General features: G+C 43.5%; 1 protein-coding gene across 3 annotated transcripts in view; it reads left to right on the top strand.

The window, feature by feature from the left end:
* map4k3a (mitogen-activated protein kinase kinase kinase kinase 3a) overlaps positions 1-13,619 on the top strand; it is a 79,855-nt gene that overhangs the window by 52,623 nt on the left and 13,613 nt on the right. For all 3 annotated transcript variants that reach the window (XM_064965337.1, XM_064965339.1, XM_064965340.1), the window contains one exon: positions 4,315-4,373. In XM_064965337.1, the coding sequence (XP_064821409.1) occupies positions 4,315-4,373 (59 nt within the window). The remainder of the gene's footprint in view (positions 1-4,314; positions 4,374-13,619) is intronic.

Consider the following 13,619-nt stretch of genomic DNA (forward strand, 5'->3'; position numbering starts at 1 on the left):
AAGTGAGGTTTAGAGAGAGAGAGAGTGAGATTTAGAGAGAGAGAGAGAGTGAGGTTTAGAGAGAGAGAGAGTGAGGTTTAGAGAGAGAGAGTGAGGTTTAGAGAGAGAGAGTGAGATTTAGAGAGAGAGAGAGAGAGTGAGATTTAGAGAGAGAGAGAGAGAGAGTGAGATTTAGAGAGAGAGAGAGAGTGAGGTTTAGAGAGAGAGAGAGAGCGAGTGAGGTTTAGAGAGCGAGTGAGGTTTAGAGAGCGAGAGTGAGGTTTAGAGAGCGAGAGTGAGGTTTAGAGAGCGAGAGTGAGGTTCAGAGAGAGCGAGCGAGTGAGGTTCAGAGAGAGCGAGTGAGGTTTAGAGAGAGCGAGTGAGGTTTAGAGAGAGCGAGTGAGGTTTAGAGAGAGAGAGTGACATTTAGAGAGACAAAGTGAGGTTTAGAGAGAGAGAGTGAGGTTTAGAGAGAGAGAGTGAGGTTTAGAGAGAGAGCGGGGTTTAGAGAGAGAGAGAGAGAGCGGGGTTTAGAGAGAGAGAGAGAGAGAGAGAGAGGGGTTTAGAGAGAGAGAGAGAGAGCAAGGTTTATATATAGAGAGAGGGAGAGAGAGAGCGAGGTTTAGAGAGAGAGCGAGGTTTAGAGAGAGAGCGAGGTTTAGAGAGAGAGCGAGGTTTAGAGAGAGAGCGAGGTTTAGAGAGAGCGAGAGAGAGCGAGGTTTAGAGAGAGCGAGAGAGAGCGAGGTTTAGAGAGAGCGAGAGAGAGCGAGGTTTAGAGAGAGCGAGAGAGAGCGAGAGAGAGCGAGAGAGAGCGAGGTTTAGAGAGAGCGAGAGAGAGCGAGGTTTAGAGAGAGCGAGAGAGAGCGAGAGAGAGCGAGGTTTAGAGAGAGCGAGAGAGAGCGAGGTTTAGCGAGAGCGAGAGAGAGCGAGGTTTAGCGAGAGAGAGCGAGGTTTAGAGAGAGCGAGAGAGAGCGAGGTTTAGAGAGAGAGAGAGAGGTTTAGAGAGAGCGAGAGAGAGGTTTAGAGAGAGCGAGAGAGAGGTTTAGAGAGAGCGAGAGAGAGGTTTAGAGAGAGCGAGAGAGAGGTTTAGAGAGAGCGAGAGAGAGGTTTAGAGAGAGCGAGTGAGGTTTAGAGAGAGCGAGTGAGGTTTAGAGAGAGCGAGTGAGGTTTAGAGAGAGCGAGTGAGGTTTAGAGAGAGCGAGTGACGTTTAGAGAGACAAAGTGAGGTTTAGAGAGACAGAGTGAGGTTTAGAGAGACAGAGTGAGGTTTAGAGAGAGAGAGTGAGGTTTAGAGAGAGAGAGTGAGGTTTAGAGAGAGAGAGAGAGAGCGGGGTTTAGAGAGAGAGAGAGAGAGAGCGGGGTTTAGAGAGAGAGAGAGGGGTTTAGAGAGAGAGAGAGAGAGCAAGGTTTATATATAGAGAGAGGGAGAGAGAGAGCGAGGTTTAGAGAGAGAGCGAGGTTTAGAGAGAGAGCGAGGTTTAGAGAGAGAGCGAGAGAGCGAGGTTTAGAGAGAGAGCGAGAGAGCGAGGTTTAGAGAGAGCGAGAGAGAGCGAGGTTTAGAGAGAGCGAGAGAGAGCGAGGTTTAGAGAGAGAGAGAGAGAGAGGTTTAGAGAGAGCGAGAGAGAGCGAGGTTTAGAGAGAGCGAGAGAGAGCGAGGTTTAGAGAGAGCGAGAGAGAGCGAGGTTTAGAGAGAGCGAGAGAGAGCGAGGTTTAGAGAGAGCGAGAGAGAGCGAGGTTTAGAGAGAGCGAGAGAGAGCGAGGTTTAGAGAGAGCGAGAGAGAGCGAGGTTTAGAGAGAGCGAGAGAGAGCGAGGTTTAGAGAGAGCGAGAGAGAGCGAGGTTTAGAGAGAGCGAGAGAGAGCGAGGTTTAGCGAGAGAGAGCGAGGTTTAGCGAGAGCGAGAGAGAGGTTTAGAGAGAGCGAGAGAGGTTTAGAGAGAGCAAGAGAGAGAGTGAGGTTTAGAGAGAGCGAGAGAGGTTTAGAGAGAGCGAGAGAGGTTTAGAGAGAGCGAGAGAGGTTTAGAGAGAGCGAGAGAGAGAGAATGATGTGTAGAGAGAGAGAGAGAGAGTGACATTTAGAGAGAGCGCGCAAGGTTCAGAGAAAGAGAGAGGTTCAGAGAGAGTGAGGGATGTTGAGGTTAAGAGAACGCTTGAGAGAGAAAGAGAGGTTGAGAGATGTTCAGAGAAGAAGGGATAGAGAGAGCGGTTGAGAGAAAGAGGTTGATAGAGAAAAGTGTCATTGTTTGTCCCATCGGGACAAACTCTCCGAGTTGGACAGGGGAGTGCTGCCTAAGCGCCCGCCACAGATGCTTTGCGTAACAAACGGTACATACAGCCAACATACAACAGCTGCACCGCGGTAAAATGGGCCTCCGCTTAGCCTCACAACCTCCCCACAACCTCTGCATGAATGTGTTGTGATATGGTAGGGTTTGTTTATTGTCAAGCGTTTCCCATTAGGCCATACAGCAGCAATGTGCCCTAGAAATATAATATTGTAATATGGAATTTAGCCAATGCTTTTATCTAATCTAAAGATACAATTATGCACACATCTTACGCATATATTTAGTTGTACATATACGCTGTAGTACATATATATTGCCATTATTCACTGTCATCACGTAGACACTAAAGATGGTAGCTGAACAGTTTCTTAACTGCACCCTCTGAGATTCTGTGTACATTGGGTTCAAGGCTGACACCTGGTTTGTCCCAAACGGCCCCCTATTCCCTATAGGTCACTACTTTTACTACTCAATATAGGGGATAGGGGGCCATTTGGGACGCAGGACCCGGCATCTCTGTGACTAAGAGACCGTTATTATAGGGGAAGGAACGGAAGAAAAGTGACAGGGACGGTTATCAAAGCGCATCGCCCTCGCAATGATGGCAGACTCAGACGAGGGGGAGGACGGAGAGAGATGAGAGGCGAGGGATGGAGGAGGGCAGAGAGGTGACAGAGTCACTGAGCTGCAAAGCCTGAGATCTTCTGTCAACTCCTTCCTTCCTTCCTTCCTTCCTTCCTTCCTTCCTTCCTTCCTCTCTTTCTCCCTCCCTCCCCTTGCCTCCCTCTCTGAAAAATCCCTCCCTCAGCAGAACGCAGAGCGGTGAATAACGAAATTTCGTCTGATAATCTAGGGGTGAAAAAAATCGATGCGGTTTTGCATGACAGAGAGTTCTGCTCCAAAGGCAGAAGGTGGTAAATCTGATTAAGACAGATGTGTCATCCACACAGTTTATCCAGTCTTTACTGTGGAGATAGAGTTTAAGCTCAGAGAAAATAGTTTTAAAAGGCCTTTGCCATTAATTTACCCCTCCTACTCTATAGAATTTGAAGACTAAACTGACAGAATTACCAAGCTTTTCTGATTTATTAAGCAACGTTTAATCTTTCAAAGAAAACTGTAGTTTAAAGCCGAGTCAAAACTGCTGAGTTTTGTTCTGACTGTAAAACTATGTCCTGTATTAGATATCTGCATTATTTCTGAGTTGCTGTGTCACCGTCGACCGTGGCCATTTGTCATCATTATACTAAATCCTCATAACGTCTCTCCTTATTACGATTGTCTCCTTTTGACATGTTGGTGAGAACTCAATTAGAGTGCCTAGAAACGAAACCTTAAAAGACGAGTTACCCCACTTAAAATACATAGTTGTATCAACTCATATGTTTTAAGTTTTGTCATATCAACATCATTTCCTGAGTTTAAGGCTATGGTCTAACCAATGATGCATCTTATCTCAAATGTATACTGTAAATATTTGAAATTATTTTATCGTGATCATTGTCATAACCAGTAAGGACAAGTATTGTGTCCAGCATAAACAGATATTTGTTTGGTTCATATATGGTAGCTGCCATTAAATGAAGTGTCGACCAACATGTATTTTGTTGATGTTCAAACAAACCGCTCATCCACCAATCAGCATCTTCTTTGCTTGTGTGTATCCATTACGTGCTTAACCAAATCAATTGTTATTATTAAGAGGTATGATGTATTTGCATGCGTGAATGAATGACTGCCATAGGGCATGCCAATGAATAGAAGTTCACCAACTGAATAAATCAAAAAGCAATCACATTGCATTTCAACTAGAATTACAGTACACAGAGCACCTCCGCACAACAAAACCTCAATGTCACCTCTCACTCAAAAGAGATGGAGCTTTAACGTGTCGTGATTTCATTTCGGTCCAACCGTATTCATTTATTTCTCATTTTGAATACACATCATCATGCAGTTCTAATGACTTTCTGACTCGTGAGGAATGGAGCATGCAAAGGGAAATGAAATAAGGCTTCTGTCTTGGTGTAACGGTCTTCATTTCTCCTAGGACTTGCAGATGGATTACGAAGAGGGATCTCCCAGAAGTTCCTTCTTGGGAGGGCATAAGTAAGTGAGACCGCATGCATGGAGGTTTCAAAAAGTGCAGTGAAATGCTAATGCTAATGCAAAACTCTAAACCCCAACAATGTAAGCATTTGTGCTACACCCGCAATAACATCTGCCTAACGTGTATGCGACCAATAAAATGTTATTTTTGATTTGATTTGCAGTCATCAATATCTATGTGGTGGTAAAAATAACAAGGTCGAACAAAAACACCATAAATAAAAATAAGAACGTAAGTAAAGCTACTCTATATACAATCTCAGTTCTAATACCATATTTACAATTTGTAGGGATACAGGAGTGATAGAGGTAGATACAGTGCTGTGAAAAGGTATTTGCCTCCTTTCTGATTTTCTCTATTTTTACATATTTAATCCTGAATGTTATCAGATCTTCAACCAAAACCTAATATTAGATAAAGGGAACCTGAGTGAACAAATAACACAACAATTACATACTTATTTCATAAATGAAGTTATTCAACACCCAATGCCCCTGTGTGAAAAAGTAACTGCCCCCTTACACTCAATAACTGGTTGTTCCACCTCTTGTTTCAAGTCCTGCCACATCATCTAATTTGGGATTAGGTCTGGACTTTGACTAGGCCATTCTTAAACTTCAAATGTGTTGCTTTTTAGCCATTTTCATGTAGACTTGATTGTGTGTTTTTGGATTATTGTCTTTATTTAACTAGGCATGTCAGTTAAGAACAAATGATTTTTTATAATGACGGCCTACCTCTTCAGGTGGACAAAATGGCGCCGGAGGAGATGGCCGCCGTTTTACGGTCTCCTAACCAATTGTGCTATTATGTAGTTTTTTTTTTGCGATATTTGGAAATTATTTTGTACGTAATGTTTATGCAACCGTATCTTACGGAAGAGAAGAGCTTCTGGATATCAGGACAGCGATCACTCACCTCGGATTAGACAAAGATTTCTTCAACAACAACAACAAGCAGGACACACACACGATATTCTCCAAACACCCCACAGGGCAGACATCCCAATTATTCGCAAAAGGAAGCGACGCAGAGCCGGATGCCTCGTCCGGACCCGCAGAAGGCAACTAGGAAAGTTGCCGTTACCGTCAATATTACTCGCCAACGTGCAATCATTGGACAATAAACTAGACAAGGTATGATCACAAATGTCCTACCAACGGGACATCAAAAACTGTAATATCCTATGTTTCACGGAATCATGGCTGAATGACGACATGGATATTCAGCTAGCGGGATACACGCTGCACCGGGCAGGATAGAACAGCACACTCCGGTAAGACGGGGGGGCGGGCGGTCTGTGCATATTTGTAAACAACAGCTGGTGCACGAAATCTAAGGAAGTCTCTAGATTTTGCTCGCCTGAATTAGAGCATATTGTGATAAACTGCAGGCCACACTACTTGCCTAGAGAGTCCTCGGCTATACTTTTCGTGGCTGTTTATTTACCACCACAAACAGATGCGGGCACTAAGACCGCACTCAGTCAGCTGTATAAGGAAATAAGTAAACAGGAAACCACTCACCCAGAGGCGGCGCTCCTAGTGGCCGGAGACTTTAATGCAGGGAAATTTAAAGCAGTTCTACCAAATCTCTATCAACATGTTAAATGTGCAACCAGAGGAAAAAAAATTCTAGATCACCTGTACTCCACACACAGAGACGCGTACAAAGCTCTCCCTTACCCTCCATTTGGTAAATCTGACCACAACTCTATCCTCTTGATTCCTGATTACAAACAAAAATTGGCAGGAAGCACCAGTGACTCGGTCTGTAAAAAAATGGTCAGATGAAGCAGATGCTAAACTACAGGACTGTTTTGCTATCACAGACTGGAACATGTTCCGGAATTCTTCCGATGACATTGAGGAATACACCACATCAGTCACTGGCTTTATCAATAAGTGCATTGAGGACGTCGTCCCCACAGTGACTGTACGTACATACCCCAACCAGAAGCCATGGATTACAGGCAACATTCGCACTGAGCTAAGGGGTAGAGCTGCCGCTTTCAAGATGCAGAACTCTAACCCGGAAGCCTACAAGAAATCCCGCTATGCCCTGCGACGAACCATCAAGCAGGCAAAGCGTCAATACAGGGCAAAGATTGAATCATACTACACCAGCTCCGATGCTCGTCAGATGTGGCAGGGCTTGCAAACTACAGACGACAAAGGGAAGCAAAGCCACGAGCGGCCCAGTGACACGAGCCTACCAGACGAGCTAAATCGCTTCTATGCTCGCTTCGAGGCAAGCAACACTGAGGCATGCATGAGAGCATCAGCTGTTCCCGGACAACTGTGTGATCACACTCTCCGTAGCCGACATGAGTAAGACCTTTAAACAGGTCAACATACACAAGGCTGCGGGGCCAGACGGATTACCAGGACCTGTGCTCCGGGCATGTGCTGACCAACTGGCAGGTGTCTTCACTGACATTTTCAACATGTCCCTGATTGAGTCTATAATACCAACATGTTTCAAGTAGACCACCATAGTCCCTGTGCCCAAGAACACAAAGGCAACCTGCCTAAATGACTACAGACCCATAGCACTCACGTCCATAGCCATGAAGTGCTTTGAAAGGCTGGTAATGGCTCACATCAACACCATTATCCCAGAAACCCTAGACCCACTCCAATTTGCATACCACCCAAATAAATCCACAGATGATGCAATCTCTATTGCACTCCACACTGCCCTTTCCCACCTGGACAAAAGGAACACCTATGTGAGAATGCTGTTCATTTACTAGAGGTCAGAGTTCAACACCATAGTACCCTCGAAGCTCATCACCAAGCTCAGGAACCTGGGACTAAACACCTCCCTGCAGAGGGATCCTGGACTTCCTGACAGGCCGCCCCCAGGTGGTGAGGGTAGGTAGCAACACATCTGCCACGCTGATCCTCAACACTGGAGCTCCCTAGGGGTGCGTGCTCAGTTCTCTCCTGTACTCCCTGTTCACCCACAACTGCATGGCCAGGCACGACTCAAACACCATCATTAAGTTTGCTGACGACACAACAGTGGTAGGCCTGATCACTGGCCGGGTGGTGCCTGAATAACAACCTATCCCTCAACATAACCAAGACTAAGGAGATGATTGTGGACTACAGGAAAAGGAGCACCGAGCATGTCTCCATTCTCATTGACGGGGCTGTAGTGGAGGAGGTTGAGAGCTTCAAATTCCTTGGTGTCCACATCAACAACAAACTAGATTGGTCCAAACACACCAAGACAGTCGTGATGAGGGCACGACAAAGCCTTATTCCCCCTCAGGAAACTAAAAAGATTTGGCATGGGTCCTGAGATCCTCAAAAGGTTCTACAGCTGCAACATTGAGAGCATCCTGACCGGTTGCATCACTGCCTGGTACGGAAATTGCTCGTCCTCCGACCGCAAAGCACTTCAGAGGGTAGTGCGTACGGTCCAGTACATCACTGGGGCAAAGCTGCCTGCCATCCAGGACCTCTACACCAGGCGGTGTCAGAGGAAGGCCTAAAATTGTCAAAGAACACAGCCCACCCCAGTCATAGACTGTTCTCTCTACTACCGCATGGCAAGCGGTACCGGAGTGCCAAGTCTAGGACAAAAAGGCTTCTCAACAGTTTTTACCACCAAGCCATAAGACTCCTGAACAGGTAACCAAATTGATACCTGGACTATTTGCATTGTGTGCCTCCCCCAACCCCTCTTTTACGCTGCTGCTACTCTCTGTTTATCTTATATGCATAGTCACTTTAACTATACATTCATGTACATACTACCTAAATTTTCCGACCAACCAGTGCTCCCGCACATTGACTAATCTGCATTGTGTCCCACCACCTGCCAACCCCTCTTGTTTTGCTTCTGCTACTCTCTGTTCATCATATATGCATAGTCACTTTAACGATACCAACATGTACATACTACCTCAAGAAGCCTGCCTAACAGGTGTTTGTATATAACCTTGCTACTCTTTTTTTCAAATGTCTTTTTACTGTTGTTTTATTTCTTTACTTACCTACACACACATACCTTTTCTTCCCGCGCCATTGGTTAGAGCCTGTAAGTAAGCATTTCACTGTTGTATTCGGCGCACGTGACAAATAAACTTTGATTTGATTACCCCGGCCAAACCCTAACCCGGATGACGCTGGGCCAATTGTGCGCCTCCCTATTGGACTCCCAGCCACGGAGTATAAGTGTAAGATGACTAGGCAAGTTTCATTCAGACCTGGATTCGAATACTCTTTGACATTTTTCAAATATTTTCACTGTTTTCTGTAGCCTATCTGGAGTGCACTTTTGCCACTAGGCAAGGCTGATCAAGCCCAGATAAATTATTTGAACCCAACTCTGGTTGTATTGCACTGAATCTTAATGGGAATCTTGAGCTTGTGTAGTTTTTTTCCCAAACTTTTCCACTCTCCTTAAGTATTTTATTTATTTGTAGAGACCGCCATTAATGAAGGGGAGGGGGATAAGAGGGGAAGATGGAGATTTGAGAAGGCAGGTGGAGCGTCGAGACAGATGGTGTCACACGAGTGAGACAGAGGCGAGAGGTGCCGCTCACAGTTACACTAACAGATGGGCCTAGTCACAACCTGTGAAGTTTGAGCTTTCCACACAAAGCTATGCGGCACCCTTATACATTATTAGTAATAATATGACAATCTGGTCATTTAGCGTAGCCACAACCTGTGATCCTCGGGCTTTCCACACAGAGCAACATAACAGTACTAGTAATAATATGATAATTTGGTTATTTAGTTTAGCCACAACCCGTTTAGGTAGCGCTTTCCACGCTAACAATGTAACAACCTGTCTTTATACAGGACTAGTAATAATATGGTAATTTAGTTTAGCCACAACCTGTGTCGCTAACGCTTTCCACACATAGCAACGTAGCATCCTTTCTACAGTACTAGTAATAATACAGTATATTTGGAGGTAATTAAGCTTAGCCATAACATGTGAAGCTAGTGCTTTCCACACACAGCCTAGCAATGTGGCGTCCACTGTTCTTATACAGTGCTAGTAATAATCATGAAATGGTAATTTAGCTTAGCCACAACTTGTGTAGCTAGCGCTCTCCACACAAAGCAACATGCTAGCATCCTCTCTTAAACAGTAGCCTACTATGCAGACCCTGGCAACATCTCTGATCCAGTGCCACTATGACTATGCTTGTATCTCATGGTCCAGTGGCATAAAACAAATCTGAAGGACAAACTTGAAATGGCCCAAAACCAACTGATGAGAATTATACTCAAGCTCAGCCCTGGGATGCATATTTGTCCTAATAATTTCAGGGAACTGAAGTGGCTTCCAGTTGACCTCCGGGTGGTGCAGATCCAATTTTTTTTTTTTAAGTTCTACATGACCTTGCAATTCATTAGACTCTCATAGCCATCACACCAGAGGCAGTGTTGCCAATATCAGACCGCTGCACTATAGGAGCATGGCTGGAAAAAGCTATTTCCTTAACACTGGTGCAGAGGAATGGAATTGTGTACCAAACCATATAAAATCCATTCCTACGCAAAGGAGTTTTAAGATAAGCAAAACAGGCTCAGCAGTTTTAACTCCGTTTTAAACCTTCACCCAAATGACAAAATAACATATTGGTTTATGACAGCAATCCATGCTTTGGTTTAGTTTCCCTGGGACTTTCCTGTTTGTGCCACAAATCCCATTCAAGTCATGGGACCGGTAATAGCATTTTTCGTGCATCATATTCAAAACATCTATAAGTGACTTTGTTAAGCTTCACAATCAATTTTAGATACTTCCGGATGATTTGAACGTGATGTACGAAAAATGCTAATATTGGTCCTGTGACTTGAATAGGATTTGTCCCACAAATTGAAAAACGTTAGCATGTGGAAACAATGACAGGGAAACTAAACCATATCATGGATTGCTGTCATACCTTGTCCATAGACTGCTTACAGGGTAAGGAAACCAAATGTGTCCTTTTGTTATTTGGGTTCACTAACCCTTTAAGAAATGGTTTATGGGCAAAATGCTTTAAAGCAACACAGGCTGAAAGAAAGTATAATTGGATCAATGAAGCTTACTTGGTCATCTATTTTATTCCTTTTACTCTTTCCTCCCCATTGATGAGATGTATTTTAGATGTATACTACCTTTCAAAAGTTTGGGGTCACTTAGAAATGTCCTTGTTTTTGAAAGAAAATCTTTTTTCTATTGATTAAAATAACATCAAATTGATCAGAAATACAGTGTAGACATTGTAAATGTTGAAAATCACTATTGTAGCTGGAAACGGCTGATTTTCTATATGGGATATATACAGTTGAAGTTGGAAGTTTACATACACTTAGGTTGTTTTTTTTACCTTTATTTAACCAGGCAAGTCAGTTAAGAACAAATTATTATTTTCAATGATGGCCTCCAATGCTCTAACCACTAGGCTACCCTGCTGCCCCAGGTTGGAGTCATTAAAACTCATTTTTTAACCACTCCACAAATTTCTTGTTAACAAACTAAAGTTTTGGGAAGTCTGTTAGGACATCTCCTTTGTGCATGACACAAGTCATTTTTCCAACAATTGTTTACAGACAGATTATTTAACTTAAAATTCACTGTATCACAATTCCATTGGGTCAGAAGTTTTACATACACTAAGTTGACTGTGCCTTTAAACAGCTTGGAAAATTCCAGAAAATTATGTCATGGCTTTAGAAGCTTCTGATAGGCTAATTGACATCATTTGAGTCAATTGGAGGTGTACCTGTGGATTTATTTCAAGGCCTACCTTCAAACTTAGTTTCTCTTTGCTTGACATCATGGGAAAATCAAAATAAATCAGCTAAGACCTCAGAAAAAGAATTGTAGACCTCCACAACTGTGGTTCATCCTTGGGAGCAATTTCCAAGGGCCTGAAGGTACCACATTCATCTGTACAAACAATAGTACGCAAGTATAAACACCATGGAACCACACAGCCGTCATACCGCTCAGGAAGGAGACACGTTCGGTCTCCTAGAGATGAACATACTTTGGTGCGAAAAGTGCAAATCAATCCCAGAACAACCGCAAAGGACCTTGTGAAGATGCTGGAGGAAACAGGTACAAAAGTATCTATATCCACAGTAAAATGAGTCCTGTATCGACATAACCTTTAAGGCTGCTGGGCAAGGAAGAAGCCACTGCTCCAAAACCGCCATTAAAAAAAAGCCAGACTACAGTTTGCAACTGCACATAGGGGACAAAGATTGTACTTTTTGGAAAAATGTACTCTGGTCTGATGAAACAAAATAGAACTGTTTGGCCATAATGACCATCGTTATGTTTGGAGGAAAAAGGGGGATGCTGACAAGTCGAAAAACACCATCCCAACCGTGAATCACGGGGGTGGCAGCATCATGTTGTCGGGGTGCTTTGCTGCAGGAGGCATTGGTGCACTTCACAAAATAGATAGCATCATCAGGGAAGGAAAATGATGTGGATATATTGAAGCAACATCTTAAGACATCAGTCAGGAAGTTAAAGCTTGGTCGCAAATAGGTCTTTCAAATGGACAATGACCCCAAGCATACTTTCAAAGTTGTGGCAAAATGGCTTAAGGACAACAAAGTCAAGGTATTGGAGTGGCCATCACAAAGCCCTGACCTCAATCCAAAAGGACATTTGGGGGCAGAAATGAAAAAGTGTGTGCGTGCAAGGAGGCCTACAAACCTGACTCAGTTACATCAGATCTGTCAGGTGGAATGGGCCAACATTCACCCAACTTATTGTGGGAAGCTTGTGGAAGGCTTCCCGAAACATTTGACCCAAGTTAAACAATTTCAAGGCAATGCTACCAAATACTAATTGAGTGTATGTAAACTTCTGACCCACTGGGAATGTGATGAAAAAAATAAAATCTGAAATAAATCATTCTTTCTACTATTATTCTGACATTTCACGTTCTTAAAATAAAGTGGTGCTCCTAACTGACCTAAGACAGGGAATTTTTACTAGGATTAAATGTCAGGAATTGTGAAAAACTGAGTTAAGGTGTATGTAAACTTCCGACTTCAATTGTACATAGGCATACAGAGGCCCATTATCAGCAACCATCACTCCTGTGTTCCAATGGTACGTTGTGTTAGCTAATCCAAGTTTATCACTTTAAAAGGCTAATTGATAATTAGAAAACCCTTTTGCAATTATGTTAGCACAGCTGAAAACTGTTGTTCTGATTAAAGAAGCAATAAAACTGGCCTCCTTTCGACTAGTTGAGTATCTGGAGCATCAGCATTTGTGGGTTTGATTACACGCACAAAATGGCCAGAAACAAATAATTTTCTTCTGAAATTCGTCAGTTTATTCTTGTTCTGAGAAATGAAGGCTATTCCATGCGAGAATTTTCCAAGAAACTGAAGATCTCGTACAACACTGTGTCCTACTCCCTTCACAGTACAGTGCAAACTAACTCTAACCAGAATAGAAAGAGGAGTGGGAGGACCCGGTGCACAACTGAGCAGGAGGACAAGTGCATTGGAGTGTTTAGTTTGAGAAACAGACGCCTCACAAGTCCTCAACTAGCAGCTTCATTTAATAGTACCTGCAAAAACACAAGTCTCAACATCAACAGTGAAAAGGCGACTCCTGGAATTCATTAAATTATAGTAATTATGGTAATTTAGTGTAGCTGCAACCTGTGTAACTCGGACTTTCCACACAAAGCAATGTAGCGTTCTCTCTTATACAGTACTACTAATATGATATCATTTCGATGTATACATTTTTAGCAGACCCTTCCAAAGCAACGCACAGTTAACCTATACCCACTGTGGCCCGTGCAGGAATCAAACCCACAACTATTGTATTGCAAGCATCATGACAAAACTAACTGAGCCATCGGAACCACCAGTAGCCTACTGCTGAGCATAGTGTGTTTGAGAGGTTGTTGTGCACTAGCAGGGAACCCTGTCAGCTTTGATGTTGTTTTTTAAAGGAATGTTCAGCCAACATTCTTTCTACCTATTGAGAGGTTTCGCCGAGTGCTAATTCATAAAACATAAGTAGCCTTTTTTTTTTTTGCTCTTCCACAATCACTTGGCAATTTGTTTGTTGGAACTGCCCCCAGCGCACGATCCCGGGTCACACTAAATAATTGAAATCCAAGACATGGAGAAACAGGTGACAAAGTTATTTTGCAAAAAGGAATATGGCTCCACTGATATTTTTAGACAAGATATCAGAGGTTGGTTGGGTACTTTCACAGCATCTTCCAAAAAACGGACGGG

The sequence above is a fragment of the Oncorhynchus masou genome, chromosome 5 (assembly GCF_036934945.1).
Source record: "Oncorhynchus masou masou isolate Uvic2021 chromosome 5, UVic_Omas_1.1, whole genome shotgun sequence".
NCBI classification, from domain to species: domain Eukaryota; kingdom Metazoa; phylum Chordata; class Actinopteri; order Salmoniformes; family Salmonidae; genus Oncorhynchus; species Oncorhynchus masou.